Genomic DNA, 16577 nt, shown 5'->3' with positions numbered 1-16577 from the left:
GTCATCGTCATTATATATCTATATATATTTAGGTGGGTATATATATATATATATATATATATATATTATTTTAAGCAGCAGAAAATTCAACAAAACCTGTTACTCTGAGTTTCCCGTTGCCATTCATCGGAGAGTTTTTGCGAGAAAAAACTGTCTGATGAACGGCAACGGGAAACTCAGAGTAACAGGTTTTGTTGAATTTTCTGCTGCTTAAAATAAAGCATATTACTCTACCACTGGTATTTGAGTACTCTTTTTTCCACCTTGTTTCACAATTGTGTTTACTCTGGTGTAAATATATATATATATATATATATACACACACACACACGTATAGATGGATGGGTATAAATATATAAGTACATGTGTGTGTATACATATGTTAGAGTGCGTGTGTATACGTGCTTGTATATGTGTTTATGTGTATACATATATGTATTTGTGTGTGTGTCTGTGTGCATATATATATATGCAGTTAATATTATCCATTGCTGTCTGAAGATCCTGTGACCCCTATGCCCCACTTCATGAATTCCCACATACCCCCCCCACACACACACACACATCCTCCCAAAGGAGAGCAAAAGCAAATCCTTAAGGCGTCTCCCTTATTTCACCAGATACAGTGCTCAGTTAAAAGAAATCGAATCAGAAAAGAAAGCCCTTGTTGACCAGGTGGAATCGAGATCAGGAGCTCTCCAAGAGAGAGATTCCAAGCTGACCAGCCAGTCCAACCAGGTAGGTCTGCAATCATTTGATTCTTTGACGGCAGCGGAGCCGTTTTCCTTCTTTCTTTCTGTTTTTTTTTTTTTGTGTGTGTGTCTGCTTTTCTCTGCTGGCATGGTTTGGGTGGGGCTTGAGAGGTGATTGGATGGAACCTACACTCGCCTCCTTATGAGAGCTCAAAATCTCTCGTGGAAGCGCCATCCAACCAAAATGCAAATATATGGGAAACTACCACCTGTGTCATCTCTTGTGAAAGGTGGGAGAGTCCAGTTTGCTGGACATTGTTGTAGAGCTGGAAAAGAGGTAATTTCTACTCTTCTCCTCTGGAAGCCATCTACTCGCAATACCAGAGGGTGCACACTCTCCTACCCTGATGTAATCTCCAGGGATACAGGCATCCAGCGACAGGACCTCCGTAATGCCATGATGGACCGTGAAGTCTGGCGTAGCATGGTAAATTCCATTGTCTCGACCACAGTCGAACAATGATGATGATGATGGGGCTTTTTGATGGATGACTGAATAGTTGAGAAGTCTGTTTTGTAACCGAATGGTTTCTGGTTCAGTCCCACTGTGCAGCACCTTAGGCAAGTGTCTCTACTGTAGCTCTGGACTGACCAAAGCCTTATGAGTGGATTTGGTAGATGGAAACTGAAAGAAGCCCATCGTATGTGTGTGTGTAGAATAAGTACTAGGCTTCCAAAGAATAAGTCCTGGGGTCGATTTGCTTGACTAAAGGCGGTGCTCTAGTATGGCCACAGTCAAATAACTGAAACAAGTAAAAGAACAAAAGAGTATTTGTTTTAGTCATTTGACTATGGCCATGCTGGGGCACCACCTTCAAGGACATTGGTCAAATAAATTGACCCCAGTACTCCTTTGGTTTTAAAACCTGGTACTTATTCTATTGGTCACTTATGCTGAACCACTAAGTTAGAGGGATGTAAACACACCAACACTGGTTTTCAAGTGATGGTGGGAGATCCCCCCCACACACACACACACATTACAAAGATCTTAAAAGGAAGGGCATCCAGTCACAGAAACCCTGCCCCAACAGACGGTTGGAGTCTGGACAGCTCTTTGCTGGCCAGTTCCATGTCAAACCGTCCAGCTCATGCCAGCAGGGAAAGCGGACATCAAGCAATGATGACGATATATATGATGGGCTTCTTTCAGTTTCCATCTACCAAGTCCACTCGCAAGGGTTTAGTAGAAGACACTTGCTATATGATGGGCTTCTTTCGGTTTCCATCTACCAAGTCCACTCACAAGGCTTCGGTTAGCCTGAGGCTATAGTAGAAGACCCTTGCCCAAGGTGCCATGCTGTGGAACTGAACCCAGAACCGTGTCACTGGGAAGCAAGCTTCTTACCACACAGCCATGCCTGGGTCCCCTGGAAACGTTAAGATCTTCATAAGGGATCACCCGTCTGCTCCTGTTTATTTGTTTTTTTGGTTTATAATTTTCTTATGGTTTTTTTTGGTTCTTTGCAGATGAAACAACTTCAGAAAGAAAACAGCCGGTTAAAAGAAAACTCCAGTTCTTTAACAGAATCTCTATCGAAAGAAAACAAGGAACTTCTGGAGAAGGTCAAGGCCCTCGAGGAGCAATTAGCTCAGAAAAATGCCCCAGCTGGCCACTTGTTAGCCAATGGTGATGCTGATACCTCTGAGGATGGTAAGTCTCTGTCTTTAGAATGGTACAGCTTTAAACAGCCCCCCCCCCCTCTTACCTTTGGGTACCTAATAGTAAGGGTGTGTATGTGATAGGAGAGGGTACATATTAGAGCGAGGGTATCTGGTAGGCTGTGGATATATGATGGAATCAAAGGTCCTTGCTGTGCCACAAGCTGATAAGGGCCAGTTTATCGGGTTATATTATCCTCCCTGGATGGGACCCTGGTCTGTCCCTGGTTTTTTCATTTGGACTGGAGCAACGTGAAGTGAAATGTTTTGCTCAAGAACACAATCAGTTGCTCAGTCCAGGAATTGAAACCCCAATCTTAGGATCTTGAGTTGAATATCTTGACCACTAAAGCCAATGCCTCAAGGGCCTTACCAAGCTCTAGGCTCATAAGGCTAATTCCCTGGATTCTGTAATGTAAGTGTGTTGTCCCCCCCTAGATGGGACAACAGTCCTTTCCAGGTTGATAAAATAGTACCAGTCAAACCCTGGGGGGTTGATGGGATCAACTAGCCCCCTCCCCCAAACTTCAGGTTTTGTGTTTGTAGTAGAAAGGATTATTCTATGGCTAATTTGCTGATTGCAATGTCCTACAACCTTGTCAGTAATTCATAACCAACAAACATTAAGAAAAACAAAACCAAATATTCTCTCTGTTGTGACCCGTGACAGGCATAGTGTAGTAGATCAAGATGTTGGTTAATGCAGTAGAGTCGCGTAGATTCACACACTTATTGCAGCGGTCCTTCAGTTTTTCTAAACCCTATAAAAGAACTTGGAAGATTGTGCCTCCAACCAGGCCTTTCGTGATGTCCTTAAAAACCAGCAACTTTTCAGCAATCCCTCGCAGAATAAGTTCCTCATCACAGAAATATAGAATTGTGTTGTCTCTGAACTTGTGAAAAATAGTAGCCAAATCTCCCTCGAGTTCCCCCTCAACCCCACTGAAAATAGAGATGGGGAAGGGTATGCGACCGAACTGACCCCTCTGCTTTTGTTCTCTATCAACAGACAGTGCTGTTTCACAACTGAAGAAAGAAAATGAAGAAAGTGTAATGGAGGTGAGTTTTATGATTACGTTGTTGCAGGTGGTCCCTAGTTACAGCCACATGGACTGGGCACAGCAGTGAAAAGTACTTCTCTGTGCTACTGACATGCATATACATATATATATATATAAAGAATCTATCTACTTCTCATTTCGAGCATTGTCGTTGAATGCTCGAAATGAGGAGTAGACAAAACAGCCGACGACTGATGAAGGGTCGTTCTTTATGTTACTTGTCCTGTCTTCCATTTGTCTCTAGTTGCTTGCGTATCAAATACATTCGTTTTCGTATTTTATGTTGTTTCCTGTTGGTGACATCCTATACTCATATATGTATGTGTGTGTATATATATATATATATAAATTAATCAGCCGAAATTGCTAGGATGATCCGGTTCTTGACTGAAGATTGAAGGCTTTGAATGTCCCGTCCGTGTTTTTTGTATCGTCTTCTAAATGTTTTACGTTCTTGTCCCAGTTTGTATTTTTCTATATATTGATATATATATATATATATATGATTTATATTATTATTTGATTGAATGCCATGCATCCATTTGCAAATATACATAAATATATATATAAGAATTTTTTGTGTAATAACATAAAAAACCAAGGCTGTGTAGATATTAGAGCATTTATAGATAGAAGGTTTTACAGCTGTTTCTAAGATATTTATTAATTATATCCCTTCATCGGAGACGGTGTAAGAGGAATGTTAAGTCATAGTTAGAGTTTCATTATGATACAAAATAGAGAGTGAGGTGGAGGAAAGAAAATAGATGCAAGATATGTATGGGTATTGAAGTTGGAAATCCGTTTTATAGGCAGAATGGTATATATGTGTAATATTCCAATATCCTATGAGTAAAATCCAAAAGTCCAACAGAGTTTAAAATGAGTCCATCCAGAAATAGATTTTATAAGCAATGTAAGATTCTCTTAAGAGTGAGATCCAGCAGACTTTTAAACTCGGTCATTCCCAGAAGGGAATTTATTTACAGTGTTGCAGAGGGATATTCTATTCAGATCATAGTAGAGTGTAGTGTAAAGCTTAGAAAATAACTATTTTTAAATGTCAGATGAGATATTCAGCAACAGTAGTTTGTAGTAAAGATTGTTTGCCAACATAACATGGCAGTCCTTGTTTAAGACGAATGTTGCTGTAATTTAGCCCCAGGAGACATTGTCTCCAGCTGGCTATACGACACGATCTGTGACCTTATATAGGACACAGAAATAAGAAAATATAAGGCCTCAACACCAATGAGAAGACGATTTAGTTAAGCAGTTTGAGTCAAGATAGAAAAGAATGACACAATCAAGACAAACTTGGAAGTGCATTGTGACAGTGGTGTATAACAGCATCTGGTGACTGGTCAATACTGTGATACTAAATATAAATGTGTTGTTAGGATGGTGTTGTGGGATGTTGTGAGGATAGCGTTTTAGTGTTGTGGGGTGGTGTGGTGGGATGTTGTGAGGATAGTGTTTGGGGTGTTGTGAGGATAGCGTTTTAGTGTTGTGGGGTGGTGTGGTGGGATGTTGTGAGGATAGCGTTTTAGTGTTGTGGGATGTTGTGAGGATAGCGTTTTAGTGTTGTGGGATGTTGTGAGGATAGCGTTTTAGTGTTGTGGGATGTTGTGAGGATAGCGTTTTAGTGTTGTGGGACGTTGTGAGGATAGTGTTTTAGTGTTGTGGGGTGGTGTGGTGGGATGTTGTGAGGATAGCGTTTTTAGTGTTGTGGGGTGGTGTGGTAGGATGTTGTGAGGATAGTGTTTTAGTGTTGTGGGGTGGTGTGGTGGGATGTTGTGAGGATAGCGTTTTAGTGTTGTGGGGAGTTGTGAGGATAGTGTTTGGGGTGTTGTGAGGATAGCGTTTTAGTGTTGTGGGGTGTTGTGAGGATAGTGTTGCAGATGTATGTGAACAAAAATGGGACAGATAGTTGTTAGGATGGTGATGTAGAATTCTCTGTATATAGAAAAAATGATAGAACATTACTTAATGTGGTTCAAAAAACAGGATGGCCACACGTGGAAACTCTTATGCTCATAAGGGTGTCTATTAGGGATGCCCCAAGTCTAAAGAGTAACAACTGCTATTATTGTGGCGTAAAGGCATGAGCATCACAACATCTCGTCTTGTTTTCCAGATTGAATTGCTGAAGTCTGAGATTGTCTATCTTCACATGCAGAACGAGAACCTCAAGTCTCGTTTGGATGCCCTTGTGAATGGTGACGTGAAAGATGACGAGGCCCACAATGACAAAAGGTAACCACTTCGGCTTTACATTTGTATGCCATCATCATTTAACGTCTGTTTTTCCATGCTGGCATGGGTTGGAGGATTTGACAGGATCTGACCAGCTGAAGGACGATTTGACTGAGGGCTGGCAAACCAGATGGCTGCACCAGGCTCCAATCTTGATCTGGCAGAGTTTCTACAGCTGGATGCCCTTCCTAACGCCAACCACTCCAAGAGTGTAGTGGGTGATTTTTACATGCCACCAGCACGGGGGCCAGTCAGGCAGTACTGGCAACGACCTTGCTCGAATCTTTTTACACATTCCACCGGCACAGGTGCCAGTAAGGCGATGCTGGTAACGACCATGCTCGAATGGTGCCTTTTACGTGCCACTGGCACAGAGGCCAGTTAGCTGCTCTGGCAACGATTATGCTCGGATGGTGCTCTTAGCACCCTACTAGCACAGGGCTCGAGTGCCAGTAAGGCGATGCTGGTAACGATCACATTCGAATGGTGCCTTTTATGTGCCACACGGTTTAAAACCCTTTGTATTGTCCTGTTTTGTCATTTCATGTTGTTTGCATGTAGGCCCTTGAGGCCAATAAAAGAAATGATAATAATTGTTGTTGTTGTTGTTGTTTTTCCAGGAAAGATCCGCTTGTCACACTTCGACTTTTCTGTGATATCTGTGAAGAATTTGACAAACACGACACCGAGGACTGTCCACAGCAGACCATGTCAGACAGTCCGCCCTGCACCCAGTACCACGGCACTCCCAAACAGGAGAGAGCCTACTGCGAAATCTGTGAAGGTAGGTCGTTCTCGCCACGCCAACACCAACACCACCACCACGAACACTACCACTTTTCTTCCAACACCACCACCTCCACCACTCTGACAACTCTACCCTGGTTCCATCTGTTCAGCTCTTTGATTCCAAAGCCGTTTCTCTTCGACGGGGGCCCACTGAAGATGGCCAAGTTCCTACTTGTCGTCCCCGACTACACCCTGTGGCGCCGGTTCGCCGGCACCTTTTCCCTCAGCTCTTACTCTCTCTTCTACATGACGGTGCTTATGGAAACCGTGTCTGCTTTTTAAGAAATTCATTTAGAATTCTTCTGGAACATTCTACTGGTTTGTGTGTGTGTGTGTTGTTGTTTAGCCCCAGGTCAGTGTCCTGATCCAGACAGACCTATGATCAAAGATGTTCCAGCTGTGACCATCCCATCTTTTTATTCAGGCATAGTGTATCTAGGACTACATTATCTAATGTGCCTTCCTTGTTGTTGTTGTTGTTTAAACTCAGGTCAGTGTCCTGATCCAGAAAGACCTATGATCAAAGACGTTCCAGCTGTGACCATCCCGTCTTTTATTCAGGCATAGTGTATCTAGGACTACATTATCTAATGTGCCCTTGTTGTTTAGCCCCAGGTCAGTCCTGATCCAGACACACCTATGATCGAAGATGTTCCAGCTGTGACCATTCCCTCTTTTATTCAGGCATAGTGTACCTAGGACTACATTATCTAATGTGTCCTTCCTTGCTTAGCCCCAGGTCAGTCCTGATCCCACAGACCTATGATCAAAGATGTTCCAGCTGTGACCATCCCGTCTTTTTATTCAGGCATAGTGTACCTAGGACTACATTATCTAATGTGTCCTTCTTGTTGTTTAGCCCCAGGTCCGTCCTGATCCAGCAGACCTATGATCAAAGATGTTCCAGCTGTGACCATCCCGTCTTTTTATTCAAGCACAGTGTATCTAGGACTACATTATCTAATGTGTCCGTCTTGTTGTTTAGCCCCAGGTCAGTCCTGATCCAGAAAGACCTATGATCAAAGATGTTCCAGCTGTGACCATCCCGTCTTTTTATTCAGACATAATGTATCTAGGACTACATTATCTAATGTGCCCTTCTTGTTGTTTAGCCCCAGGTCAGTCCTGATCCAGACACACCTATGATCAAAGATGTTCCAGCTGTGACCATCCCGTCTTTTATTCAGGCATAGTGTATCTAGGACTACATTATATAATGTGACCTTTCCTTGTTGTTTAGCCCGAGGCACTTCTGAACCAGCTGCGCTATGATCAAAGACGTTCCAGTTGTGACAACCCCGTATTTCAATGAGGCATAGACTATCTTGGTGTACATTATCTAATGTCTTCCTCCCCTTGTTGTTTAGCCTAAAGTCAACTGATAAAGTAGACCCTGTGTTAGATTACGGCATAGTGTATCTAAGACAACATTATCCTATTGTTACACAGCACCATCCTTTTCTTTTTAAGACAACAGATGCGATCTGAATGAGATTTAGCTGCTATTTCTAGCAAGCTGATATGATTGCAAGTTCCACATCCCTTAATATAATAGCTACAGTGTACAAGGTCTGAACCTTTAAAACTGCTCCTTGAGGTCAAGATGGACAAGATATGGTGGTGTGGTTTACTCCAAAAAACATTTCATATTTCTGTTGATATTATTGACACAACCAACGTTGGCCTCAACTTCCTTCTTGCTCAGCTTGTTTTAATAACTGTTTTTCCTTGCTTGCATCGGTTTAGGTAGAATTTGAGGCAGATTTTTTACAGCTGGATACCATTCCTACTGCCAGTCACTTTGCAGTGTGGACTGGATGCGTTTTATACAGTGAGACAAACATATATATGTGTATGTGTAGCTATATATCAATAATACAGTGATTGTTTCTTATCATGAACAAAATGTTTTATAGAACAAACAAATGCAAGGTCATCCACATAACATTTCATATCTCGAACATTTAATCATAGAAAAGACATTTAGACATCACGGAAGATGGAATATAATTCATCTGTACAAGAAAGTGCGAGAAAAAATGTGTGAATATATGTGAATACCGTTCATCACGGTTAAAAGTTTATACTTTAGTGATTAAGAAAAATATATTTTTTTAAAAACCATTACAACACCTAGAAGGTAAAGCGTAAAAATATAGTATAAAGTAATATATAAATATATAGGTATATAAAAAATATATAAAAATATTTATATATAGGAAGCATATAAAAATATATAATATATAATGTAAAATAAAATAAAATAAAAGTTCATCATTTAGAAAATCTTATAAAATTACTTTTTAAATAAGAGAGGCCTTATAGTTAAAAAAAAGAAAACCATATTTACTAAATTCCCTATGGCCATTTCAGGGGTATATTATCGTGTTTAAAGCACTAGGGTGCATCACGCTAATAACTCCTTCATCAGGGGAAAGAATAGAGAGACAGACATCATCGCGTACCAGGCTTAACACAATATTAATATTATATTGTGTGCTTTCTTATTGAAGCAGTCATATTGTAGCTATATATACATATAATTGAAACAAGAAGGGATACAGTTGGATATTTTTTTTTTAATCCCTACAATCGTTTCAACACAGTGTAGTTCTCCAGGTGTGCAGGTACTTGATTATGTAGCTGTTTCCCTGCATTGTGGGATCTAGTTGTTTCTTCAGGCGTTGTGTAGATAATGTCTCCGTATGTTTGAAATCTTCTCAGCTTGAAGAACATCCCTTCTGTGTGTTGTGGCCTGAATTAAATGTCCAACCGTACCCCTTCTTCTTGACTCCAATTTTTTCAATTACCTGTTCACACACCACAGATACCCAAACACAAACCTAGAAGTACGTATAATACTACTACTGGTTAGCACAGGTTGAAATTTGAAGGTGGACGAACTTTATACTGTACTCTACCACATTCTTAACAGAATATATCATAACTATATATACCGTATTTTAATATGTATAAGGAACCCCCTAATTTTGGGGTCTTAAAATTTGAAGAAAAGGTTTTGTAAGGGATTATAATACTATCCATGTATAAGAAACTCCCATATTTTTTTAACCTAATTTTTGACAAAAAGGGTTCCCTGTACACAGTAAAATACAGTATATATATATATATATATATATACACACACACATACAAAAATTCTATAATTATTACTACCTTAAGATATCTTATAGTAGTAAAATAGTAGTTTAACTGCTATTTCTAAATTTTGGTTTGTGGTGAAGCAAATTTTGCCGAACCCTAATTATAATTATACTCATGATTATAATTCTTCTACTATAGCCTTGGGCCAACCAAAGACTTGTGAGTGGATTTGATAGACAAAAGCTGAAAGAAGCTTGTCGTATATGTGTTTATGTCCCTGTAACCTAGCGGTTCGGCAAAAGAGACCGATAGAATAAGTACTAGGCTTCCAAAGAATAAGTCCTGGGGTCGATTGGTGCTCTTCTACAGAAGGAAAAGACAGGGAGAGAGACAAAAACAAATATATATCTCAGTTGGACAGTTACCGCATGCTGAAATGACTGGAAGAGGAGGAGGTTGCTAGTGGCTTGATTGGCAAAGGGCAGATAGGTGTGAAGTTGTGTGCATGTCTACTGTGTGTTTATGCATGTGTGTGTGTGTGTGTGTATATATGCATGTACATGCATGTGTTTATATATGGGCATATATGCAGTGTGTGCCATCAGTCAGTCAGGTCTTTCACATTTGAAAGCTATGTAAAGTGAGCAGCAATTCTGTTGCTCTTTGTTTGGTCCCTGAAAGCATTGAAAGCTATCAGTTCCTGTTGGTTGGAAGAGAATCTCCAGTCTGGTACAGCACCAAAGCATTATCCGGCCCTTGTTTGACCAGTGGCCAACACCTTACTGCCAGTTCTCCTCCTCTCTCTTTCTCTCGGCGCAATTGGCTTCACCCTCACCCTTCTGTCTGTGCACACCCTCACTCCTACAAACCGAAAGGTTACCCCTGTTTTGGAAGGTAAGTGAATATATTTTCAGTCGTTAACCCTCCATCTCATCTCATCTGATACCCTGCCCCCTCTCTCTCTCTCTGTCCCCTAAAATCAGCATACCAACTCACAGACTTATCTGTTTGTGGGTCCCCCTCTCTTCCTTCCGATGTTGCTTCTATGAAAAATTCCGGATTGTAAAGACCAATGAAACAACCCTGTTAACCCACTGGGCTAACAAGTAAATTTATCTTACTGAGGGTTGAAATTCATATTGTATTACCCCACCATCTGTTATCCCTGGTTAAAATCAAATCTTTGCTTCTTCAGGGTTAAAAAACAATATTTGTTACCCCACTGGTCAAACATAGTTACCCCAATTTTGGATTAAGCAGATTGTTACCCTAAAGTTGAAACAATGTTTTGTTCCCCCACCCTGTTTCTACAAAATATTTCCTCCCCCCCCCAGAGGCACAGTCAAAATGTTTGTTATCATAGTGAGGGAATATTTCTGTTCCTAGGATAACAAGTTTCATTTCATAAAACTTGTTATCCCAGGAGTGAAGCAAAATCTCTAGTATCCCAGATTAAACTCGATTCCCTGTTACCCAGGTTTGAAAAAAAATTTCTCTTACTCCAGTATTGCAAAAACATAACCTTAATTTATCCTGATGTTGGACGATGTTTTTTCTCTAAGTTTCAAAAGAAAATTTGTTACCCCAACACTGGAACCTATGGCTAGACACAGGTACAGGGTTAACAAATTTTGTTTCATTTCTGGGTTAACAGAGATTTTCTTTCAAAATCATTGTTATATATACAATAATAATAAAGGACGTTACCGTATACATTTTTACAAACCAAGGACGTTATATAGACCTCCTTGACTCAAGTTAGAGAAGGGGTGCGTATTTTACACAAGGTATAGGTTTTTCAGAGGTACAGCCCCCTAAAAATCCCCTGCATATACACGTTTGCATTATGTTATATATACAATAATAATAAAGGACGTTACTGTATACATTTTTACAAACCAAGGACGTTATATAGACCTCCTTGACTCAAGTTAGAGAAGGGGTGCGTATTTTACACAAGGTTTAGGTTTTCCAGAGGTACAGCTCCCTAAAAATCCCCTGCATATTATACTCAAGGGCAGACTATACTTGAAGATTTACGGTAGTTATATCCCAGTTTACACACACACACACACACACACACACACACACACACCTTCCTTGTTCTCCCAACAGGGGACAGATGGATAGGCTACAGTAATAACATAGAATCAACTGCTTGGGAAGTTAAGTTTTTTGGGCTAACTTTTTTGTAGAATCAACATTTGTTCCTATTAAATGTTAGGCTAACTGCTATGCTATTGTTAGGGCTAATTGCTATGCTATTGTTAGGGCTAATTACTATGCTATTGTTAGGGCTAATTGCTATGCTATTGTTAGGGCTAATTGCTATGCTATTGTTAGGGCTAATTACTATGCTATTGTTAGGGCTAACTGCTATGCTATTGTTAGGGCTAATTGCTATGCTATTGTTAGGGCTAACTGCTATGCTATTGTTAGGGCTAATTGCTATGCTATTGTTAGGGCTAACTGCTATGCTATTGTTAGGGCTAATTGATATGCTATTGTTAGGGCTAACTGCTATGCTATTAAAGTAGAACTCCTGAACGGGGACAGTGCTCTCTGATAGCAAACATTTTCCGCGGTAATTCTCCCAAGTGCTGCAACCGGGCTAACAATCTTGGAGGGTCAACATTTGATTGGCCATTCCCTCATCCAGAACCAGTTGTTTCAACCTCAACACCTCTCGGTATTCATAGAGCCAACAACACCTCCCGAACCCCTGCGGCCACTCCAAGTGCTTAGCATCATTACTGAACTTATTAAACATACCATTGTTTGTTGCTGTTGTTGTTGTTGGGTTAACCAGTTCCTAGCACGTTCTAGAATGACGTAGCCCCCCTAGACTACTAAATGCATCCTCGTTGTTGTTTAGTAACCCCTTTTTTTCTTCATCGACCATTGAAAATGGCCCTTGTACAAACAACTCCTGCTGGTGCTTCTCCCTCCATCTTCCCAGTTCCTGACAGACCCCCCTGTTGTCTGAAGAAAATAAGCCCTTAGATACATTATCATTTAGACCCTGTTACATGTCCCAGTTGTTTCAGGAAGTCAAACCTTTCTTGCAAGCATTGCACAGACCCCTTTTATAAAACCCTGATGCTACAAGAAATTAGGGCTCTTCCTACATGCAACACATCATCCCCTGTTATCACACACACTAAACCCTTCTGACCTGTATCACACAGTTTTTGTTACTACAGAAAGTTTAGACTCCACATAAATTACATGGACCCTTTTTTTCTATAAAATACTAGGCCCTTCCTACATCATCCTCTGAACCCTATTACCGACAAATCCATTTCCACAAGAAACTAGCCCCTTCTTACATGTATCACATAGTCCCTGTTACCACCAAAAGTTAAACTCTTTATACATAAATTATATGGACCCTTTTTCTATAAAATACTAGGCCCATCTTACATGTATCTCATAGTCCTTGTTAATACAGAAAGTTAAACTGTTTCTGTATAAATCACATGGCCCCTTTTTTTTTATAAAATGCTAGGCCCTTCCCACATCACCCAAAAGACCCTATTATAAAAACATTCTTGTTGCCTCAAGAGGCTAGGCTCTTCTTACATGTATCAAACAGTCCCTATACCTACAAAAGGTTAAGTCCTTTCTACATAAATTATATGTCCCCCTTTTTTTTCCCCATAAAATGCCTTCATTAAACGTGTATAACCCTTTAGCATTTGGATTATTCTGTTAAGGGTTATGCTTATGTATCCAAGTTGTTTTCAGTTAACCTTTGCATATTGCAGAGCTTTGAGATTTCAGTGATTCTGTTCTTTAGTTCTGAGTGACATTGTAGGGTAGGTGTGAAAGGCTGGATCTGGCTAGTTTGAGCATAAAAGAGGTAGGATATCTGGGTGGGATATAGCTGGTTCAAATTTTAATGGGGATATATATCAAATCAAATCAAAATCGATGAACATCAATGGAATTTGTAGTTTTGTAGCACATAAGAAAGCCATCCGAACGTGGCCGTAGCCAGTACCGCATCGACTGGCCTCCGTGCTGTGGGCACGTAACAAACACCATCCGAGCGTGGCCATTCGCCAGCCTCGCCTGGCCTCCGTGCCGGTGGCACGTAAAAAACACCATCCAAGCGTGGCCGTTCGCCAACCTCGTCTGGCACCTGTGTCGATGGCACATAAAAAGCACCCACTACACTCACGGTGTGGTTGGCGTTAGGAAGGGCCTCCAGCCGTAGAAACCCTGCCAGATCAGACTTGGAGCCTGGTGCAGCCCCTCAGCTTACCAGCCCTGGTCAAACCGTCCAGCCCATGCCAGCATGGACAACAGACATTAAATGATGAATTGTGTAAGTAATTATTTGGACTTTGGCTATATGTCTACTAGTATGTTGATTAAAGCCCATTCACTGTTTACAGCTACCTGATGTTATCCATGGTAATGGTATAATTTTCACTGGATCTACATCAGGAATTCCACAGTGTTATATATCGTCATCGTTTAACGTCCGTTTTCCGCGCTAGCATGGGTTGGATGGTTCGACCGGGGTCTCGGAAGCCAGGGGCTGCACCAGGCTCCAGTCTGATCTGGCAATGTTTCTACAGCTGGATGCTCTTCCTAACGCCAACCACTCCGCGAGTGTAGTGGGTGCTTTTTACGTGCCACCGGCACAGGTGCCAGGGGAGTCTGGCATCGGCCACGTTTGGATGGTGCTTTTTACGTGCCACTGACACAGAAGTCAGTCGAGGCTGCGCTGGCAACGGCCACATTCGGATGGTGCTTTTTATGTGCCACCGACACAGGTATCACAACTACTATTTCCATTGATATTTATTTCGACGTTCATGTACTTGACTCAACAGGTCTCCTCAAGCATAGCGGGATGATCTGGAATCCAAGGTACTTTGAATGGGCGGGGCTATGCAGAACTGGTGCAGGAAGCAGCCCGGGTCTTTGCAGTCACAGCATATCTCCAGAGATCTCGGTCCTTCGGCATATAAATATTTTTTTTTTAATTAAAGTTTCAGCTCAGAGCTGCGGCCATGCTAATGCACTGCCGTTTATATATATATGTGTGTGTGTATATATATTCTGTCAAATGTAATTCCTGTTTCTTCCCATTGATTTCAATTGATCCTGGATTATCTCTGGGCTTTGAGATTTCAATGATAAGATTGTTTTATTTTTAGAATGACATTGAAGGGTAGGTGTGAGAAGTCAGACACGGCCAGGTTAAATGCTAAAGGGTTAAAACGTGTTTTGTTTTTGTTTTTATTTATTTTTTGTTTTGTTTTTTTTTTTTTTTACACCTGTAATCAACTGTTGCGAAGTTCAGGTGAGGTGGAGGAGGTCTTTCTTTGATTTGTTTTTACCTTCAGTTTACTCTTTTTTCTTTTTTCTTCTTCTGAGGGGGTGGGGGAAGGGAGGGGGTATGTTTACCTGTGTATGTGTGTACACGCATGATATTGGGTGTGTGTTTGTGTGTGTGTGAACATGTGTGGTTATATATGTACCTGTGTGGTTGTGTTCATGTTTCTTTGATTGTGTGTGTGTGTCTGTCTTTGTACATGTGCGTATGTGGTTACATATGTACATGCGTAGATATATACTTGTTTCAATGTGTGTGTACGTGTCTCCTTTATTGTGTGTGTGTGTGTGTCTGTGTACATGTATGTTGGTGTACATTTCTTGTGTTTGTGTGTGTGTAAATATTTACATGTGTACCTTTTGTGTACATGTCTACCTGTGTTGTGTGTGTATGTGTGTGTGTATATAATTACATGTGTACCTTTTGTGTACATGTCTACCTGTGTTGTGTGTGTATGTGTCTGCCTGTGTGCATGAGCGTATGTGTGTGTGTGTGCATCTCTCTCTGCATGTCTGTACGTATATGTTAGTCTTTCTTCTGAGTGTGCTGTCCACATTTCAGTGAGGGTGGGGCATCTCTTAACCACCACCACCACCACAACCACTACTCTCACTACAACCACCAACAGCACAACCACCACCACCACCACAATGCCACCAACCGTGTCACTACCACCTACACCACTACAGCCATCGTCACCACGGCAACTACTACTACCTCTACCACTGTCACCACCAGCAATGTTGTCTGCCCAAGGTCATTCTCTAAACAACCTTTGACCTTTCGGTCTTGTTGACCTTCAACCTTTTTTTTTTTTATCACATCTGACCTTCTGCTCTTTTATAATCATGTTTATAGTGATGATTGCTTGATGTTTTAGGGGGCATGGAGTTAAGGGCTAAGGGAGGAGGGGTTGCATGGTGACAGAACACCGGGCCTTTCTGTTTGGCCAGGAGGCGAGGCAACTGTTTGAGTTACGTCTTCCCAGGTATTGGTCAGGGTGTGGCAGATTTGGGTCGGGATAGACCCCCGTGGGTTAGGTTAGGGGTCTGTTCCTAGGCTGAATTTAATATATAGGAGCATGGGGGGGTCAATGTAATCAACTCTCTTTTACTTGTTTCAGTCATTTGACTGTGGCCATGCTGGAGCACCGCCTTTAATCGAGCAACTCGACCCCGGGACTTATTCTTTTGTAAGCCCAGTACTTATTCTATCGGTCTTTTTTGCCGAACCGCTAAGTAACGGGGACGGTTGTCAAGCAATGCTAGGGGGACAAACACAGACACACAAACATACACACACACACACACATATATACATATATACGACGGGCTTCTTTCAGTTTCCGTCTACCAAATCCACTCACAAGGCATTGGTCGGCCCGGGGCTATAGCAGAAGACACTTGCCCAAGGTGCCATACAGTGGGACTGAACCCAGAACCATGTGGTTGGTAAGCAAGCTACTTACCACACAGCCACTCCTACGCCTTACCCTTTTGCCCCGAAATTGCTGGCCTTGTGGCAAAATTTGAAACCCCTATTCTTATTTATTATTATTTAAGACAGTGAGCTGGTAGGATGGTTAGCCCCTCAGCCAAATTG

The 16577-nt window shown here is 41.4% G+C and overlaps 1 protein-coding gene across 8 annotated transcripts in view; it reads left to right on the top strand.

The window, feature by feature from the left end:
• Positions 1-16577, top strand: part of LOC115226085 (CAP-Gly domain-containing linker protein 1) — a 207699-nt gene that overhangs the window by 178376 nt on the left and 12746 nt on the right. For 7 of the 8 annotated variants that reach the window (XM_036514832.1, XM_036514833.1, XM_036514837.1 and 4 more), the window contains 5 exons: positions 621-738; positions 2223-2406; positions 3424-3473; positions 5613-5731; positions 6352-6515. In XM_036514832.1, coding sequence (XP_036370725.1) covers positions 621-738; positions 2223-2406; positions 3424-3473; positions 5613-5731; positions 6352-6515 — 635 coding nt within the window. The remainder of the gene's footprint in view (positions 1-620; positions 739-2222; positions 2407-3423; positions 3474-5612; positions 5732-6351; positions 6516-16577) is intronic. The other variant, XM_036514836.1, reaches the window with a different exon arrangement.

Source organism: Octopus sinensis, linkage group LG29 (genome assembly GCF_006345805.1).
Source record: "Octopus sinensis linkage group LG29, ASM634580v1, whole genome shotgun sequence".
Taxonomy (NCBI): Eukaryota; Metazoa; Mollusca; class Cephalopoda; order Octopoda; family Octopodidae; genus Octopus; species Octopus sinensis.
The sequence above is the reverse complement of the archived record's forward strand: the minus strand, read 5'-3'. Positions and strand labels throughout refer to the sequence as shown.